We start from the raw sequence: 22,044 nt of genomic DNA on the forward strand, positions 1-22,044 counted from the left end.
GTAATGTAACCACCGAGCGCAAACCCCGGGACTGGTAAGGCCTGGCGTCGGTGGTGCCTGCCGCCTCCCCCGCCGGGCCTTCATGCGTACCTCGGTGGCTCACCCCGACGTGATTGTTATGGTACTGGTGGGCAACGGTTTAACCATTATCAACACAATCAACAACATCAGTATATAATTTGTGACGAAGGAAATGTATCAAACACACAGACAAATGGCCCGTAATAGCACATTTAGTCAGGCTGACGTTGAATCTGAATTTATGCTAATTACTATTAATAAATTACCCTTAAATTTTTACTTCCCTGTGTGCTTGTAAAGGGCATTGATTTTCAATAACACCTTTTAAGTATACTGTGTTGTGCTATACATGCGCTCCAAATAGCTCAAACACTATGAACTTTCTACAAACCATTGAACTGTGCTCTTGCGATCCGTTTGCTATTTGTTTGATTCTTGTTGTTGTTGCTGACAACGAAAACTTAGGACGCCTGTTATATTCAATGTTTCCCCGAACTTGCGGCAGCGTTGTTGGTCTCGTCCGAACTTGCGGCAGCGTTGTTGTTAGTGTTTAATGCCTCGTCTGTGTTGACAGATCGAAGGTGAGATGTTTGGGTTAACGAGGCGGGTTGCCGGAGTGAGGGTGAATCTGTGGGGAGATCCTGAGGAAGAGAAGTTAATGGTAGCAATAAGTAACGTCAGGCTGATATACAACTGCGGTTATTGGAAGGAAATGTGTGATAAGGATTGTGTAGACGCCTATCAGTAGTGACCGCAGCACAACGCCATATCCATAACGTAAAGCAAAATATATTCTATAAGCACACAGAAAAATATGGCATCAGAAGAATTGGATATAAGCGATAAAGGTTTTGTGTTAAACACTTTAACGTTTCAAGAGTCCGGTCAGATCGGACATTTCATTCATGCAAAAGCATTTAAATAATCTAGGATAAAGTTTGCAGATAAAATGAGTTTTACATTATGAATACTGAATGAAAATGTAGACAGACCTACAAAGATATAAACTTCTTATCATAATATGTTGGTGGGGCCGGGTGCGAAACTTATGGTGTATGTTATATCTATGTTATATTCCTCACAAGGCCTTTCCATTGGGTTATGAATAGTAGAATTTTACAAAAATAGAGTGAACGATTGTCCACGAGATACACTCGATAAACGTTACCTTATGATTACAAACTCCTCTGGATACTCCTTCTCCTTCTCTGGCCAAGTTTGATTATTTTTCAGACATCGTAGACTGGAGTAGTCTCTACCAGACTTCGGCCGAATAGTAATAGCCATGGCCAACTTGTCTCTATTTGGCCAAATTCGTCTCTTTTGCCATCCAGCTGACACGTCTGTTTAGAGACTCCGTTCTGAAGGCGCTGATTTGCGTGTAGCCGAGGCGAGGTGAGAGCCATAAAAGCTAATGTCGGCAGACATTGCCGGCACGCTGTCTGCGCGCACAACGCGCTGTGGACGTTTGCAGGTCTGCCGGGAATTCCTCCACAGAGGAGGTGATAAGAGGAGGAGAACATTACATTGGAGAACCATGTTCGGGAGAGTCCGACAACATCAATATTTCAGTGAAAGGGGTCCAACATTGTTCAGCTCTTCTGAAAACTAGGTGGATTTACTTTGGAGAGTGTTGTAGAGAAAAATCACGAGTATGTAAAAAAAATGAAAGTTTTAGTATAGTTGTCTTCCAATTTACCTTCAAACATAGAATCAACTTGTAACAAAAGATTATTTGAGTGTGTTTGCAAAGTTGGAAAGTTAACGCCATGATAAAAACGGGAATCGTCAGTCAGGTAATGGTTCTAATAAATAATGCAATACGGATTGCATAATATAATGTTTGCTACAGTTCACAAGCAATGCCTTTTTATCTAATCATCTAATTGAACTGAAAATACATTAATGCATTTTCTAATGCTTCAACACGATGTTAATCGCGATACACAAAGAGTAGGAATCAAAACGCTAGCAAGGTGCGAGTTACAAATTAAAACACAACAATATTTTGTAGTCTGTGAAAACTTGGAAATAGAAACAGAACATTTCGGACAAGTTGTCTGTTTGAAAGTTACGTCATCGATGTTTGACCTTGAGATGGAACGTGCGTTGACCTTGCGTGGCCCCGGGCAGACTGACCCTCCGGTCGCCCCTCCCACAGCGTGATTGACAGGTCCGTAGCACGACAGTTCTGCCCCGGCATGGCCAAGGCTTCCACCCCAGTCCTTAAGAGATTAGCGCGGGACTAGCAGACAGACTCTCAGGTAAATTTTCTTCTCTTTCGAGATTAATCATGCGTTTGTGAGACGGTGGGTTCGGCGCGTTAAGGGTGGGGGGTAACGTGGGTACAGTCGGCGGATGTTCTTTCCGGGCCCTTCCGGTTAGTTAGTCAGGCCGACCGTAGGTGTTCCCCCGGCACCAGGGTACGCTGGTCGGCAGGCGTGGCGGTGTTTACGGCAACAGTAGCGCGTGCTGTCGGCTTTACAACACACTATAGCTACAATCATAGTGTTAACGATATTGCTCATGAACTTTGAAAATAGAAAATAAGGCCTGCTGTTATTTGTAGTGTACAGCCGATGATGCTGTACCATTTGTGTCAATGATGATACGGGCGCTTCATTGTGTCAAACCAGTGGCTTGTGTTCTGGAATTTTCTGCCCAAGACCAGAATGTCGTTGTTTTTGTTTATGTATAGATAACACCATCTTTTTAATGCGCAAATTAGTTGAAAAAGAACCGCACAGTCTGCCCAGTCCTTGCTCCCCATTGATATTGTGTGTGGTATTTACAATGTTATAATCAGCGACTGAGTGCATTCCGTAGCACCTCCTACCGCTGTACTGTAGATGTCTACTCCCTACACGTTACGTGGCCGTGTTATGCAGTGTGAGATCCCGCAAAAGTGCACCCTGAGTGCAGTCACATGGCCGTGTTCTGCAGTGTGAGATTACACGCGCCTACTGCAAAAGTGCAGTCTGTGAGCATCCTCTGCAACAGGTGGTTGGGAGTTAGGCTGTTCGCTGGTGAGCAAACCCGGGCACTGCCCCCCTCCCATTCCCACTAGCCTCTTTTCGCACGTTTTTACAGCCTTGGGAAGACAGGAAACTACCGATGGCGACAAAAATAACCATTACAGTAGAAAATATCATTCGAGATGAACGGAGCGTTTACATACGCCTTGCTACAGCTATCTATGTGCAGAAGACCTACGGTTACAGTCGTACGCGTGGTACGGACCGCCTGTCCAGCAGCAGTCCGCTTGGCAGAGCTTCTGATCGGGACGAGATCTGATGTCCAGACGCAGACAGTTCACAGACAGGATCAACACTTTACTTCAAACTCACTGAACTTTTAACCGCCGAACAGGCCAGTCACCCCAACCCCTTTCACCCGATAGAAAAAAAGTACCTGAGTGTGTATCTGCTCTTTCTACATTTGGTTAACCTCGAGCAGCTAAAACCAGACAACTGAAGTGTTGTTACTATCACACCATTTGCAGATACCTACAGGTGTACGAGGTAATCTACTCACAATGAACCAAATTGTAGCTGATAAGTCTTCATTTTGAAGTCTGGTCAACTGTTAACGGCTCAAGTGAACATTAACTTTGTAGTTTCGGTGTAACAATAGAATGAGTATCAACATCGAATTTTACAATCATCTTAAACAACGGTAACGATACATTTGTATATGCAGGCATGGTGCGGTCGTTAGATTTGTGATTAGGTACAACAATGCAACTATTCGCCACCGACAGTTAAGCGTTGTGCGGCCTCACCCCGCTGCAGCAATGCTGTTTTGCTTACATAAATATTGAAACGACTACATAATGAGGACATTGACATTTCAGTACATACCGGCATATGGTCTGTTCATCGTTGTTAGGATTGCTTTACACGTTTTAAAGTAAACATTTGTTTAAGTTTAACAAAATGGAAAAAAAGGAGACAAATATCTGCATCGAAGAGATTTGACATGATCTCAAAATACGCTGATATCAGAACAAAACGCGGTAACACAATAATGAATTCGATCTAAACGTAAACAAAACCAACTCGGTGTATTTAGGAAGTCCCTGTTTAGTTAAAACTATTAACGTATACAAACATATATGTACAGGCTTAAAGCCTCTAAGTATACTTTCCAGGCTATTTTACCAACTTAGACCAGACTTGAGTCAACAAGTAACACCTCGTCTTACGTGCAACTTGTATTGCTATAAAGTTGATATGTTACACATTCAAACAGAACGGTGCAGCATGTTGGTTAGGTTGGAAACACCTCTGAAGTGCATTTTTTCACCAAAATACCGAGCTTTGTACATTAAATCGAGGAACTGAATTGCATGGTGAGTGCCTAAAATGCATTCGTGAGCAACATCAAAGTAAACTTTTGGAGACACACAAAAATTCGTTCTGATGAGATGAACACATTTGACTAGCTCTTCACCCAACCGCGATGGTTTTACACTCGAAACACTTTATGAATGTCTGAAACTCCAACTAAATGTTAACGTACAGCGGTAGTAATTTTTCCTAGTTTAACAGTTTTCTGATCGAAACATTTTGGGGTATTAGAAAGTTCAATGTACATTGCACAGTTGAATGTCTGAAACTCCAACTAAATGTTCACGTTCGGCGGTATTAGTTTTATTTCTCGTTCAACAGTTTACTGATCGAAGCAACGTATGAAAATGAAAAGAGATCCATTGAACAGTGGACATTGGACAGTGTCCTTACTAGGTACAATGGTGGTGCTGTAGCCCGTCTGTATAGAAGCTCTACCGCCGTGTCTCTCTGTGCGGCGGAATGTTGGAACCTGGTTAATCAGTTCGATTGATATCGCCGTGCCTCGTGGCTATGGGATACAGTTACAGCGCGCAGTCCCACACACAGCGGTTCTGTGGGGATGTGTTGTGTTGTGTTCGGTCTGTGTTGTCCTGCGGCGTGTTGACATCAAACGTCTCGGTCGCCCGGAGCCGTTGTTCCCGGTTTCACCACGAGTTGTACCTTCAGGACGCTTAAACAACCCATAACACTGTCTCATATCAAGGTGCCTTGGGTTGATGGTTCAAGCTGTCAGTTGTTGTTTTCACAACTTGCACTTTCCGACGCGACAGTGTGTTTGACGTTCAGCTAATTTTCTAGTTATGTAACACAGAAAAAAATTTCGCCTCGGGTTGAGCCAGAAGGTCGGTATTTTCCCAACGTCGTGCGAGACGTATATGTCATCTTGTGATCATACTTATAGTATAAACTTAACACCACATAATAACTACCACTGCTACAACCCTGCTGTCAGACTCTGAGTACAACGAGACGACTTTTATATTAAGCAAATGAGCACTATCAAAAGATATCTGAAATGCCTTGCTCATTTACATTAAATGCAAACACCACCAACGTTAAACACACAACATACATACACACATACGCACGCGCACACACGGATATATACGAGTACGAGAAAGGGTGGGGGGGGGGGGGGAGAGAAAGAGACCGATTGATAGATTGATAGATTTATATGCATTAGAACCTTTGCATCGCTGTTTCTCATTTCCCCACTACAACTACAACTACAACCTACACTATATTATCTACAATCGAATGTGCAATGTTTGCATTTTTCATACACTAACATAAGTCAAACTATAACTACCTACAGTAGCACGGAGACATATTTTGCTAGTCGTACCTCATACGTCTATTTCCTCATCTAGCCGATTTCCGTATTCAGACGAAAATGACCACGCAAAGATGTTGGCAATCTGTTAAGAAGAGAGCCTTGCTTGCCAACCGGGTAGCTGAATATTGAAGAGTAGATCTAGATTTGCAGATGTGATTTAGTAACAAATTTTCCTACCGTTTCAGAACCTCCGCTGCCCACCGACGGTTGAACCTCAGCCCCGCACGCTGATTACACCCGGAGTCCACCGCAGCACCGACCGGCTAACCCCGGCCCTGCACGCTGTTTACACCCGGAGCCCACCGCAGCACCGACCGGCTCACCTCGGCCCCGCACGCTGTTTACACCCGGAGCCCACCGCAGAACCACCCTGGAGAGCACGGTGGACGTCAAGCCGACTATGCCCCATAAAGGTAGGAACACTCCCGCCCAACTTCGCACGGACGTCCGCTGTTACTTCTAACGTCATTCTGTTCAGCGAGTTTGTCTGGACTTAAACATTTATGCAGTTTTAAAATGTAAAAGACGTCCGCTGTTTATAAGTTCATTTGTTTGCTTTGTTCGTTTGTTTGTTTGTTTGTTTGCTTGTTTTTTCTTGTTTGGATCCTAACATTTATGCAGTAGAAATAGATCAAACGTCCGCTGTTCACTTGAGCTTAGCTTCATTCTGTTCAGTGTGCTTGCTTGTTCGTTCGTTTGCTTGCTTGTTTGTTTGTTTGTTTGTTTGGAACCTAACATTTATTCAGTAGAAATAGAACAAGCGTCAACTGTTAACTTGAGCTTAACTTCAGTTCATTTTGTTCAGTTTGCTCGCTTGTTCGTTTGTTTTTCCGTTTGCTTGTTTGTTTGGTTGGATCCTAACATTTACGCAGTAGATATAGAACAAACGCTCCCTGTTAACATCAGCTTAATTTTGTTCTGTTCAATTTGTTTACTTGTTTGTTTGTTTGTTTGTTTGTTTAGATCATAGCATTTAAGCATCGTAGAAATAGGTAGCTTATACCGCACCTAGTCACCAATCGTCCTTAAAGCCTCGAGTTCGGAACCCCGATCTCAAAGGGCAGTCGTTGGTAAAGTTTCTACGGGGAATATTAATGTTGGTCCTAGAGCCGAGGAGCTTGCTTGTGCAGGCCCTGGAAACAGTCTTGTTCCATACCCTGCTCTGACGTGATACCGTGATGTATGTTAGAAGTGCTTGTGTTGGTAGCTCCTGGTGTGTAGCGTTAAGTTCCGTACATCTTCGTCGACTACGAGGGGGGTTCAATAAGTTCTTTGCCTCACCAAGAAATAACAAGCACAACTCAGATTTTCAGGCACAACTTCATAGTATGAAGTCTTTTATCAATATCCTCCAAATTACAAATCATTGGAGTCATTACTTTCCAGGCATTCGTTTTTTCTAAATTAGAAGGTAAGTGGGGAGAAAAAGAAGGGTGAAGTGTGATCAGACAATTTGACCTCACACCTCAGGTTGCAGATCAATTGTCCACCTTTTTTTTTCGTTATCCCTTACCTAACGTTACCGGGTGTCGCCTGCAACATGATGATCACAATAATTTGAATTTTGGTACACATTTATATAAGACTTTATACATGTACGTGGGGTTATCAATAAGTCCCCGACTTTACCGAGAAAAAATAAGCACAGCTCAGATTTCGAAGCATAGATGTCAAGTATAAAGTCTTATATAAATATGTACCAAAATTCAAATTAGTGTGATCATTACTTTGCAGGCGACACCCAGTAACGTTAGGTGAGGGAGAAGGAAAAAAACGTGGACAATTGACCTGACCTGAGTGTGTGGGTCAATTTGCGCTGCTGGAAGTTAGAAACCCAATTCTTTTTGCTTGAAATAGGAAGAGAATCATTATCAAACATTTTGACAACGTCTTTTGTTAATTTATGGCATGGGAAACTAGACCCACACATGTCTGATCACAATTCACACAACTTTTTTCTCGCCACTTACCTTCTAATTTAGGAAAAACGAATGCCTGGAAAGTAATGACTCCAATGATTTGAAATTTGGAGGATATTGATAAAAGACTTCATACTATGAAGTTGTGCCTGAAAATCTGAGTTCTGCTTGTTATTTCTTGGTGAGGCAAAGAACTTATTGAACCCCCCTCGTATCTTGCCATAGTGTAGATGTTGTTTATATGTTATTTCGCTAGTATACCTGCCCGTCCAAGCATGTGTATGCACACTGTTCCGACAACCGCATCACCCGTACAATATAACAAGCACACAACTCAATCAGCCCACAATATGGGACAATTTGTGCCCTTTCTTCCTACTGAAACACCGTTAAGCCTTTAATTGCCTCGGTTATTTACAATTAACGAACATTTCCATACTTCCATAGCAGCCTACAAACTGCACAGCTTGACAGTAATCTCTAAATTACCACTCGATATAAACTGCAAAACGGGCTGGTTACAATTTTCTCACCGTTTTTACTTCCTATTGTGTCTGTTTGTAACTGTATATAACTTAGACTCTCTAGTTTTCGTCATTTTGCTTTTTTTTCTGTGTTCTTTACATACCTTTGTAGCTTTGTTTTTCCAACTTTGTGTGCCCATCTGCAAAGTTTCACACTGAGCATGTCAACACTTTCGTTCAGACAAAGTTTGTCAGAAATAAATGCTTTTAATCCAGTGTTACAAAAAATTCCATTGGACGATTAGCAAAATAGTACGGTATTAATATTTCGAAAGTGTGAATTGCAACAAGTTTTCAATTTAGTCGAACAAAAATGATGCATAACTCAAGCAAACCAATGAAAAAGAAATCTACCGGTGATATTGACATTTCCCCCAACGAAACTTATGTACTATATACTGCGTTTATATAATTTATAGTATACCAATCTTGAAGTAAATCTACGCAATTAAATGCAGCAGTTAGTAAAGTCTTCGAAGCAGAAGGAGTTGTACAAAAAGCTCAGTTTGGTGCCTATTTAATGTGTCAAGTTAGGAACAAAATAAAACGTCGTAAAATGACGAGCCAGACCCAGTTGTTTTGCTGCCACCATTGTTCTATGTCAGAGGTCACATGAAATACATTTGGTCTCAAAGCCGAACGTACCAAAAACCAAGAACTAATAGTCAAAAGGTGGCATGCAACTCTTGATTAAGTCTTCATAAAAGAGCATCAGAACCATGATCAGAATGCTGACCTACAAACTGTTGTAACCTGGCAGTTGTTAGATTGTTTTTCGTTTGTTCTGATGGATGTTGAGTCCGTAGTATTTCTTACAGATTTTGACACATGAAAAGTACCATAGCAAGAGTTAGACTGATGTTACAACACACATACTTGCACGTAAACAAACGTTTGTAGAAACGGACAGAACATACCTGATCAGTTTATCGCGGTAGGTTAGGTTTCATGTAGACATTTTTGTTGTAGCATTTTGTTTGGCACTAACGCATCTCATAAAAAAAATGATAATACATGCTCTGTTGTTTACTTTGTAACCCCTTACTATATCCACAAGCCTTCTAGCTAATATCTAGCACCTTTGCCCAACACAACAATGCGTTTCAGCCTCATTTGGGTGCCTAATGACACGACTGAAACCTATCGCTCCGTTTCGATCAATCATCGATCCTGACACGAATGATGTTCGATACATCAAACGTGTGACAGATCGGGGTGAGAACCGCGACCTCATACACGACTTAAGGCCCCCTCTCACTTGACGTGCGGCACGCTTGCGGCATTGCTGCGTTCGTTCACTGCGTCACTGTTTTGTTATTTTCTTCGTTTTTTTATGATTCAGATATTGCGCAATACGTAAAAGTATAACATAAAAGACGACAAAATATACAACAAGTAAGAAAATTCGTTCTTTATCTCTGAAATTCGTTGAGCATCTTCCGAACGCAGCAATGCCGCAAGCGTGCCGCACGTCAAGTGAGAGGGGGCCTTTAGCGTCTTGTTAGGCGAAGCTGATGTCACACGACAGATTATACACTCAGGTAGAGAACACAGATAGAGAACTATATAGCACATGTACTGATACATGCCAGCTAACTGTTAGATACACGACATAGATAGAACTCTGCACAGTCAGGTACATATAGCTAACAATCTTAGTCATTAAAGACGCAGGAAATTGCACCGGGGAATAGTTTACTTCAACAAGCGGTCGTCTGTCTTGTCTACATATTTTCACTGATTAGCTCTCACTTGTTTCCTCTCCGAAAGTGACATGAAGAATACATTTGTAGGGATGCAGTGTTATTGTTGTTAAACGTAGACAAAGAACATTCTCAAAATACGAGTTGTTACCCAGATAGAAACTGTCGAAATTTAATTGTCTTTGAGTCATAACAGCTCGCAAAAGCACACCGTCAATCCCAGGCATATAATACACTAGCCAAGAACGAAAAAAAACAACAACGAAGAACGGTTGTAACATGTGTTTCATCAGTGCTGATATATTCGTCAGAAAAATAAGATGGGTATAAGTCAACGTAATGCCACAAATTTGGCTACAAAATGACTTGAATTGGTTACTACACACCGTATTTATTATTCAACGCTGGCACAACTGTAACTAACTATGACCTTTGTTGTCTGGGCTTGCTGATGAGATCCTGGTTGTGATAAGCGTACAGTATACCCGGATGGCCTTTTCTACGGACGGAATCAGTTACAGGTGTTACAAACGAGGAATTGCTAAGATATAAACAGAAATATTCTCCTTCCTACCTCAGACGTGTCCTGTTTGTTTCCTTTGTTCCTGACTGCCGTTACCTTTTTCTGTCATTGTGCGAACCGTTTTGCATGCGATATTACATGGTATAGCTTCGGTGGCGTAGAAGAGAACAAGAACTCATTATACATTAGCTCAGAAACGGTTTGAAATGGCAAGTCTTCAGCAAATCTGTATCCGAATTAGTCCAACCGTATGTGGGTTAATGACGTTGTCTTGAATTGGGCTCTCTGAAGATGGCGCTCGGTCTCGGTCCTATCCAGTAGTCGTCGCTATTGTCAGAGAGAATTGTCATTTTTGTTGGATATGGTCCATAAGGTTGGCTTGGTCACAATGTAGCAAACTTGTCCCAGTGTAGCCGTTCCCGATGAGAATGTTCCAGGCTCAGATTGCCAGCCCTGATTGCACCCAAACACCCGCCATGTTGTGGAGGTCTAACTCTCCGCCTTTCAGCACACAAACTCGCCAATGTTATGAGCCATTGAACAAACAGAATGGCGCGCATTCCTCGCTCGGCCCCGCAATCCGAGAGAACACGAGATTTCCCGATAACTGGCGAGGCCACGATGATGGTGGGATGAGTGCTGGCGAGACGGGGGACGACTAGGCCATGTCTGTTCCTCGCTAAACTTTATTTAGGCCCCCTGTCTACTAGACGGCGATCGCGCTGCGCTCTCACTGCGACCTAAATAGGATATGTGTAATATTCGCTTTCACACTGGGCATATCATACAAAACGTTACAGTCTGAATAAGAAGACAAAACTCAGAAATGGTAAAAAGTTTCTTTTCTATAAAATCCGTTGAGTGATATTTCAAATTTTAGGTCGCAGAGAGCGCGCGGCGAGAGCTCCGTTCTAGTGGAAAGTGGGTATAAATAAACGACCATACTTTGACGTTCCCACCTAATGAATTAATATACAAGTTGTTACGGCTTCAACGCTTTTACAAGCTTAAATGTACCCCAAAAAATGTAGAATTACCAAGCTGACCCTAGCTAATTTGAAGTAGCAAACTTTTTAAGTGTATGAAATTTAATTCTATAGTTATAAGATCTAACTACCTACCTACAACATTGCTATTATTATTGCGACATTATGACCTTTGGCTGTAACAATGTTACAAAACTTTATTAATCAACGAAAACTCAATCGTAAATTGGGACCAACTTGATTGGGTCAGTGCACCAGGTGTGAGATAAGTGGCATTCGTAGAAATGTCGCGAAGGACGTTTGTATCATTTCTCTGTGGACCAAGGTCGGAAAATTAGTTGCTGACGTCAAACATGGCTCTGGCTACTATAGAAAACTGACTTTGGTGTGTAATTAAAGACGTTTTTGGTTGTAAAGGTGCAGTTTGCCAAGAAGCTTAGGCAGAGAAGTTCGTCTTGAGTGAATTTGCGACCGTGGCGACCACCTAATGGTCGGTCCATATGTTGCAAAGTAGGCAGAAAACTGCAACATTGTTGCCGGTTGTCGCCTTTTATGTGTCCATAATGTGGGCCCATTCCGGCCGAGCCCACCGCTGGAGGGGGGGACACATCCATCAACCTGCGGACAGGAGAACAAAAACAACAGGAGCGACACGATGTCGCGCCTTGTACGGCCCACTTTGGGGACGTTCGCGACAGAAAGGACAGGAATAACATCATGGGGAAATCCATCAACAATCTGAGTTATGGCTGAATCGACTTTCGCAATCTATTTCAACTCTTACATTTCTTATTCTAAGGACAGCATATTAAAAAAAAGTGCATGCAAACATACATTTATTAATGCCACACAAGATGTACAATAGTTTCACATCTATGATGATTATATTCAGCAATATAGTGCCTTTTATCAACATTCACAATGAAAGTATAACTCAATATCAATTATTAATGCACTAAAAATATTTAGGCAAAACACAAAATGGTGGACATGACAAACTTTAGAACTACACGAAAATACTACCATACTAAATATACTAGTATTTTATCCCTGTCGGCATCTAGTTGAACATCTAAGCATTTTGTTACCAGCATGAGAACTAATTTTCAAAACCATTGTCTTTAACTATAGCTTGATTCCACACAACAATATTAGCTACTTTCGTCTCAGAAAACATCAGAAGGTCCCTTGAGATGCTGAGGAGATTCTCCATCCTCACGCCATCTCTTACAGGCAGAGAAAACATCACTTCTCAGAACCTCCGCCTTAAAGGGTCTTACAGTCATCTACTAAGAACCTTTGAGTGGATTCAGAAGCCCAAGGGATCTCGAATGTACAGTAGTACAGTACATGTTGTATGATATGCCTCTCTATCAAAGAGCCGTTGTTGATTTGGTCATCAACAATTATAAATACAAGTTCCTTTTAATACCGGAACATTCCGAGAGTAATTCGACTATCGTTTCAGCATAGCTTTTTAGATAGACTGTCGCTGATATTTGAGGAAAAATTAAAGTTGTGAGCTAGGAATCTATGGATAGATGCAAGGAGATTCTGTCAAACGTTATTGAATACAAAGCATTGACACAACAAAAGGAGAGTGGCTTTCATGAGGTCTACTACATCCATACATACAAAAATAAGGCATTTTGAATCTACGGTTTTGAAGGACGTTTGCAGCCATAGAATTGGTCAGTAAAGTCTTGCTGAAATCCTTAGGATGCATGTGTTCCGTTGGTATATTTTTATTATCTTAATTTCGCTTGCCGAGTCCGTGTTATCTATAGACCTTGAGTGTCGTGCATGTAAACATCAGACCGGTCCTCATGAGAACACAGGAGCAGTGCAGACGTCCTTCCCTCCAGGACCACCGGAGCAGCTCGGGTCGCCGCGTTTGTAAGCGGGTCCCGGGAACGTATTGTCGGTCCTCCCGCGCCTTTGTGTCCGCGGATATGCATGAAACAGGCGAGGGAGGCCGAGATTCATGCCTCCTGTCAGGTTCTGTTCGCGAGGGGCGGTGTTCGGCGGTGCTCCGACGCTTTGTTGGGTCGTTTGCCGCCGGTTGGTCAAAAACAAGCGGGGTAATGACGAGGAACTGCGTGGACGTGTCCTGGTAACGCATTGTGGCACCTTTGTGGAGCGTTATGTGCGGGAAACAACGGGAACGTAATACGATGTATGGCGTTTGGCAGGGGAGATTTGTCATAGTCGACGCGAGTTCCGCCTGTAATACCGCACTGTCAGCAGAAACAACTACAACAAACCACACAATAACGTCGGGCTCGCTGGACAGAAACTGTAGCAGATAATCAGGAACATTAAACGGGTTTCAATGTGGAATGGTCTATGCCTGGCTTCAAGATATTTTGTAGAAGTTCAAGGGCTTTCCTCCCGGAAATGCAGGCAATATTTGTATGTCATCAATTGAAACTCAGACCAAAGCACCTGTGAATAGTCACTAAAATCGTAATTAAAAATAAAAATTTACAAAAAATTGCTTTAGAGAAGGCAGAGTGTCTGTATGTCTGTCGACTTTACGCAGACGTGTTCTTAGCGCTGCTGGTAGTAAGTTTTGTGTTGATTTTTTTTATCTTGAATAACAATTATCAACAGTATTCCTAGCCAGACACCAATAAGTTTTCAAACCGTGTTGAAGGTGCAAGTTGCAATGTGTACGTTTGTAATCTATAGGGAATTTCAATGCACTAGTTCACACAGAAGTGGCTCATTGCATAGTAATTGATTTTCCTTTCTTTACTTTTCTGTTTTGTTTCTTTACACTTGCTTACCTTTACAACCATGCCTGTCTTATTTCTCTCCGTGAAAATTGGAATATGTTACACAAAGTTATGTTAACATGCGTCAAAACATTGTGCATGCGTCAAAGATTTATACTTGCGATAGATCAGTAACCGTTTTATTGATATTTAAACTTTGATATTTTGTTATCTTTGTTTTCACTTCATAGCATTGTCCATGCCCCTTCTTTTGCAAAGGCTTAATCGTGCAGTAGGGCTCTATGTTATAACGTAGTGGCGCACAGTTGTCGCAGATCTAACCATTTCCCAAACACCTCAACACAGTGCGCTTTTCACACATACCGTAGTCTACCCTGCTGTATCCTACTGACCTGCATAGAACTTTGACCTTTGAACCTTCCTTCCTCTCTCCGCCTGCCCTGTAGCCTGGACCTTGCAGCGCCCTGCGGACGAGCATGCGCAGTACAGCCCGGTACAAGCAGACCCAGGTCAGACCTTTGTCCCTTCTCGTTCCCGTTACCACCAGTCGTCTTTGCAATCTTGTTCCCAGAATCACCGCCTAACCCTCGCACCAAAGATTTTACTTCATTTATTTACTAGGCTTTTACTTTCTGCTTATCGTTTTTGATAGGCAGAGTTTAGCATTTTTTAATATCTTGTCTGAGAAAATCAATTGTGTGCCTCATACCTAACCCAAATGTACGACACAGATGACTTGTGAAAAGAGTACATGTAGATTTGCACTGCGTAGATTCTATCAAGGCTATATGTAGTAGAACGGTCGGTAAAATATTACACTACAATATCGAAAGCAACTGACCCCCTCTTGCCTCAGAAATGTAGGGAATTTAAGATCTGAAACATTGCAATAGAAACGACTTTGACTTGCTCAACGGTATCACGGCAATTGTAAGTATTCGAAAATAAAAACATTCATGGTACCAGGAACCAGCGCCCCCTATGGCAAACTCCCTGCAGTTCACTGGACCAACTCATGGCATTGGTTTTTGGACAAATCTGATTAGCAGAGATTTGTCGCATTTTCCTCGTTTGCAACATGTACATATGTATCGAACATTTTACAAACTACGACTGGAAAGTTGTTACAGACAATTCTATCCGGAATCAGCTCACAGAGGGAGTGCCCGCGAAGGTTATGTAAAACACCAAGACATGGTCATTTTGTCTAACAATTGCTAAAAACCAGGTATTCAAGCATCAAACGTCTTATTAAGATTTAAAAAAAGTGCTTTCTTTTGGTAGTAGACGACACATTTCTAAGACCGTCGTATTTGCCTGGTTGTTAGGTTCATTAGATAGAAGAGGGGCGTCTGACGGTCAGATGCATACTCCTGCCTTTGTACTCTAGAGATGATGGTGGTCAGGAATTTTAGACAGATTTGTATTGTTATAGACTGATATGGTTGAATAGCGTTAGGAGGTTGTTTTATTTGCATCATTCCCTACAAGCATTATGAAAACTTGCTGTTTGCATTAAGGCAGAGGCAAGAACGCATTTCTTCCCGCTGCACGCAACGCAAGCTTTCTGTAGTCCCGACGGTTCATTCCTCATCAGAAGTACGCCCATGGATTCTGTTGGGAATGAAAGCAATAAAAATAATGAGTTTGTGCGAAGTCGAATCAAATACAGATATATGCTGCACGCTCTCCCCTGGTGAATAACGCATAGTGTGCCGCCATGTGTGACTAACCCAGTACTGAAACATATTAACTACACGATCATATTTGTCTGTAATGAGATTTGAGGGCTGATATATAATTTTGATTAACGTGAGCGCAGCGGAGGGAAATTACGTATGTATAAAGTTGTAAAGTGCTAAAAGTGGCTTCCTGTAAGCCCCTAAGTTATGGTTTAATTATACACGTATATATTATAAGTTTTTGTTTGGGGGATCCTTCAGAGTAATTAAAAACAGGAAAGTATCATTTGCACGAATATTCCCCTCCTTATACATGGAAAAAAATGATACAACCCAAGCATTTGTAATGATGTGAAATTTTGAAATGGCCATCCTTCCCCAAGCCGTATGCATACATAGTGCCGTATTTTGTTTTGCCCACATGTACATACTTATAGTTACGCTATCTCTCCGCCCCATACATGTGCATGTACCTACAGTTATCACCATTTTGTAGTGACCACAGTTCCCCGCCCCAGTACATGTCCATTTGCCTACAGTTATCACCAGTTTGTAGTGACCACAGTTCCCCGCCCCACACATGTCCATGTGCCTACAGTTATCACCAGTTTGTAGTGACCACAGTTCCCCGCCCAGTACATGTCCCTAATATGTTCCCGCCAAAGTCCCCAAACACCCCCAGACAAGATGGTCCATTTGGATGGAAATTCGTCACAAAATGGCCAACTCAGAAAACGTAATTACCGCCGATGGTGTCCCGCTCTGGGACCCATAGAAAAGCCCTGGTGATAAGTGCGAATATTCTGATAACAGGCATTTCTTAGAGCTGTTGTCTTCAGTCTTTGTCCTTCTTTCTGATGAGTCGTATATTTCACTTGCTAGTCTATAAATCTTACTTCAATTTGGCATTCTAGAAGTTCTTATGAGATGTAAAAGAAACAAAGCTCTGGCAATAAGCACTACGTACTTCTGCAATTATAGTAATTATTAATTTGTTGCAATTGTTTTGCCGTCTTTTCGGCTAAAGCGTTGTGTATCATTTACAAGTCCTCGAACTTGTTTTAGGTATGGTAATAGAGATGTGTTTTAAGGTCCACTAGCCTAGATCTAGGAATATGTGAATTGAGTATAGACGTGCCAGCTGACAGCAGATTCCTCCGCATAATTGTGCTAATGTTAGTTGTTGTTACCCAGTAATCACTAATAGTGCCCCCCTCCCCCCTTCTGTTGTTACCCAGTAATCACCGATAATGTCACCCCTCCCCCGCCTGCTGGGAACTCAATTGTATCTCTCCCAACTCCATCCATAACAAAGGTTTTAATTGGACCAAATTTGCCCAAATTACTGTTTTGTCCTCCCCCCAGATTATTTCCCAATTTCTGGATGAATATTTAGATTGGCTTTGGGAGTCCCGAGTGCGGGATAATGGGGGAAAGGGTCCCCCCGGTGCGGTACAGGGGAAGAGTTGCCCCGACAGGACGAGCGACAAGTTTTATTCATTCTGATGAAGTCGGCGAAATAAATGGACAATGTACACTTGCGTTAATTCTACCTTACAGTCCTATTGTTTTATAGCGAAACGCAGTAACTAAGACTAGAAATGGACACAGCAGTGTTTTAACTCTGCCTGGATTTGTCTGTTGTGCAGGACGCATATGCGGAAATTGTTGTGAATTGTATACTAGCCTGTTGGTGCGAGCTTTTGGAGACACAGATACTTTCTCATAGACCTGGGCAACTGAGAACAGACAGATTCCCATAGATTCTACAGCTTATCGTAGTTATATTTTCATCTGTTCTCTGTCTTAGCGCCAATAGCAACTGCTCGCTGAGAACACAAAATCTTCCGATATAACTTAAGAAACAGGGAGGGCACTCCTCAGTCTGTCCGAATGCTGTTGCAGTGTGAAGTCGCCATACATATAGTTGGTGTGCGAATGTCTCAAACGTGTAGTTTTACTCCGCTTTTTAAGGGCTAACTGAGAAGACCAAGGAGATACTTTTTCGTATCTATTGAAAAGCAAATGTGTCACAATCACACGACTAAGAAAGCGTCCTCCCAAACTAACTGCTAAAGCACTCAGTGAGAATCGGCGCCAATGATGTACACTTTTAACCTTGTCCTAAAGGCCGTGACCGTCGGTTGGAATGTTGTTACTTGATGGTTGTTACTTTTTGACGAGCAGACACTAAAGCTTCCCGACATTACCGGGCATTAGAGTTGTTGTGTTTGTGATGTTATCTGTGCACAGGGTTAACGGACAGATCGGGTCCTTCTAACAATAAAGTCATCCATTTATCCTAAATCAGTCCGATTTACAGAATTACTCTGCAACAACATGTGTCTAGTGGCTGATTGTCGCAGTGACAAGTTGTGGCATTGTTACCTGACTGTCGCAATTCAGCAGCACATTCTTGTGTCACTTGCTACATTGTCCCTTTTATTGTTACAATTACGGGGACAAGCGATGAGCACATTGTGAGGAGACATGTGCAAACTGAACCTTTATCCTCCTGTCAGCCGCCGGGAGAGCATGATGGATGTAGCAAGTTCCACTAGGCCAAACTTGTGGCGGGTTTGTGTTTAATGTAGCAAATTATGCGGAATGTAGCGTTTACTCCGCACCTGGTCTGGTGTAGTCTATAGGTTAACATCGGGACAATTATTGTGTACAACAAGGTCTTGTATGACGTTAGAGCAGAATATGATAGGGAGCTATGGGTTATACAGCGGAATACAAGAGACAGCCAGCTTCTTCCTGAAGAGAAAATCGAAATTCTTATTCAATATGCTATTTTTCCAAACTGCAGCCTGATACAAATCACAAACGTTACCTACCAAACCCAATATTAGCTATCAATCTGCCACATGTTAATTGTGAAGCGGTGTTGAAGTGATGCATGCGTCTCTGGCTTGGCACAGACGTGATATATGGTGTAGTCTGCTTTGACAAATATGTCAGGGTCGCATCAGGACACATTCTTGTTTGAAACTAATTTAAGGACGTTTTGCTGATATCCGGCCTCGATTGTTTCTAATGTCTATTTGCAACTCTCAGATACATTATTCCTTATGAGATACATGAATGAAACAATCAAATGTTTATTGCTATCATTTTCATGATCAAGTACATTTCAGCCGAAGGATAAAATTGCTTATTTTGCTTACAAATAATACGTAAAGCAAACTGTCCAACCTACAACTTCAATGTAGCAGAATGTTTCAATCTTACTTATATTGTCAATCTTAAAATAGAATTAATCAAACTTGAAAAAAAAAATTAAAACAGATCAATCTACTTTCACATGCCGTGATTGCAATCTCGACTTGTTCGCACCAGTTGTCGTAGTCAGTCGGTTTAAACACCAAGTCCCTGTGCTAGGGAAATGCACGTCAGGTTCCCCCTGCTATATAAAGCCACTAATGCGGCACCCCTACAGAAGCTGTAAAGCCTTGCGGAGTGGTTGATGACTTCCCTGGTGGCGGGTCTGCTCTCTTCCCGTGCACGGGGATTTCTGAGATCTGCTGAAGGTCTGAAACACGTACAGAGATTCGCACGCTAGCAGGAGACTCGGTCTGTGGAGATTTGAATCCCGAAATATCTTTTAGTGATTATTTCACTTCTACTTAGCCTTTCTAACGCAAAAATGACGTCTGTTTTTTTCTTTTTACTCGTGGGCCATTTCAGACATTCTATTCATTCCTAACGTATTCTCATAGATAATACGCTCCAGCTTGTGCCATGCCACTGCTACAAATCTCAGCATGTGCGAAGTCGACACATTGTGTGTTCTTATCCTGACAGAAAATCGACTCTGCAAGCAATTTCAAAATTCTTACATTCACACCGCGTCTTCAAAGTGCACATCATCAATTGTCGCTACAAATGTTGACATTTCTGAGACTTATTATGAAGTAGCAGATATACATCGTTCTCGTTTCATATAGCCAGACTCTCACCCCTGCGTGTGGCCGATGCACGGCGAGAAGTCTGACAAGAGTAATAAGTAATTACATGACTCATCTGCGTAGTGTTGACAGTGGGGATGCGCAACAATATGGACACACAATGTCACAATATGGTCGCATTCCGCGGCACAGTGTCACAATGAGGTAACATTCCGCGGCACAATGTCACAATATGGACACATACCGACACAGTTAAAGCATGACTTTACAAACAAATGTCCAATTTGTGACTCGTCGTTGTCTCTTCTGTTATTTGTTGCTTGGGTGTGATGTCAAAATGATTCGTTTGGAAAGTTATTCAGAACCATCGAGTAATTTTTGCAAAAAGAAAGAGTTTTGTTCCAACATGTTCGTTTTCTATGAGCCTTTAGTTTCCCAAATCTTGCAGATGTGATCAAGCTCAAATACAACATTGTTGAAAGAATACATGCAAAGAAAAAAAAAGATATATGATATTTAGGAAATGTGATGCAATAACCGATTATGACGCCGTACACCTGGCACGATGAAGTTCCAGCATCTTAATGTCATTATACCATAGCAATTTATTAGCTCACCGAAAACAGTTCCACATTTATTTCATTGCGATGATTTGACAGATTTCTGGTATAGAAGCATTTTTTAGTTTCATGGAGCATTCTTTAGTACAACTGTCGTCTTACTGGAAGTAATCTATAGTTTATTCATGTTAATCAATAATTTGTGTAGTCTTTTTCTGATCTGCCTACCTTTAATTCTCTTTAGAGAAGATTTACACCTTACTGCTGTTCTCATTGCTTTAATTGGTACTGTTTTTGTACCGGTACCACCTTGAAAACGCGAAGTCTTTGTCAACCACTCAGTTCAAAACTCCTTTGAAAGCAGACCTCCCGCACATGTCGTGCCCGGTGTGTGACTGCCCCTGTAGCGCGGGTCAGTGTCACGATTGTGACGCGACAGGAAGAGGGACAGATATGACAGGCAGGGTGACAGAATGACGGATTTGGTGAGGTTCGGGGGTTAACTGGCAGCTTTCATACCGGCTCGTGACACGTTGTCATGTGAAGAAATGCGTCGCTATAGCCAATCTGTTCTTCGTATTGTTTCTGCATTGTGTTCAAACGCTTTGTGTGAGAAAACAAAACTTGTGTCATGTCCTCGTGTAAGGAAATGCGCCCCTATAGTCAGTCTGTTCTCCGCATTGTTTCTGTGCAAGGCAATGGCAAAAGTGGCGCAAACTGGCTAATTTTGTTGTCCCGGACATATGGTAACTACAGGGTCGCCTTTTGTTAGATGGAGAAACTTGGTGTGTGGAGAAATGCTTCTGTATCACCAATCTGTTGTTGGTACCAAGTCTTGTTTCCTCGTTACCTTGATGGCAATGATATGTAGGACTGTGAAAAAGGTTAGCAGACATATGGAAACTACTGGATCCCGTTCTAATGTTATCTGGAGAGACTTGTAGCATGCTTATACCCCCTTTCCACTAGGACGGCGCTCTCGCCGCGCTCTCTCTGCGACCTACAATTTGACACATCGTTCAACGAATTGTATCGAAAATAAACGAATTTTTTTTACACTTTTTGTGCTTTGTTGTCTTCTCAATCACACTTTTACGTTTTGTATGATATACCTAGTGTGAAAGCGAAGGTTTCACATATGTTGTTTAGATCGCAGTGAGAGCGCAGCCAAGCCGAAAATGTGAAGGATCGTGTTGTCTCCGTGACAGACGCAATGATGAGAGAAATGTGCATGAACTCGAGTATGTTGATGGACTGTTATGTTATGTTGGAGGCAATATAGATTCCTTTACATCGATAGCAAAGTAAGAATAGACTTAGGCAAACGAAAGAGGCCCCAAAACATGCTCCCACAACAGAACAAGCTTTTCTGATATCCTAACAAAACCTTAGCCCTGCCGAATGCCCCATCCTCTACACCCTCATTCAATTTGGACAAACGACAGAGCGCTAACGAAGTTTAAAGCTATAAAAACGAATCTCTTAACGCTTTGTGTGTTTTGTCATACTTTCAAATTTTGCATGATATTCCAATTATGAAGTGAAGAGTTACAATCATCAGATTTTGGTTGCAGTGGAAGGTAACAGGGGGGGGGGGGGGGGCGGCCCTTGGCTGGTGCGGGTGCTGCCCCATCTGTCAGCAACAGGTGGTCGGGCCGGGTCCCTCCCGTCACCGCGGGCAGCACGGGCAATGATCGATGACTTTCTAAGTACGACATAATGTGGGGAACAACAAAGGGCACATTCAGACTTAACCGGACCAATTGAGATAACACAATTAATGCGACTT

General features: G+C 42.1%; 1 protein-coding gene across 1 annotated transcript in view; it reads left to right on the forward strand.

Annotated features, from left to right (window-relative positions):
- The window catches only part of LOC118414629 (paired box protein Pax-6-like), a gene marked incomplete in the record, with an annotated part of 94,710 nt that overhangs the window by 17,273 nt on the left and 55,393 nt on the right, over positions 1-22,044 (forward strand). The window contains 2 exon segments of the mRNA XM_035818807.1: positions 5,895-6,122; positions 14,549-14,611. Of these exon segments, the coding sequence (XP_035674700.1) occupies positions 6,110-6,122; positions 14,549-14,611 (76 nt within the window).

The sequence above is a fragment of the Branchiostoma floridae genome, chromosome 4 (assembly GCF_000003815.2).
Source record: "Branchiostoma floridae strain S238N-H82 chromosome 4, Bfl_VNyyK, whole genome shotgun sequence".
Taxonomy (NCBI): Eukaryota; Metazoa; Chordata; class Leptocardii; order Amphioxiformes; family Branchiostomatidae; genus Branchiostoma; species Branchiostoma floridae.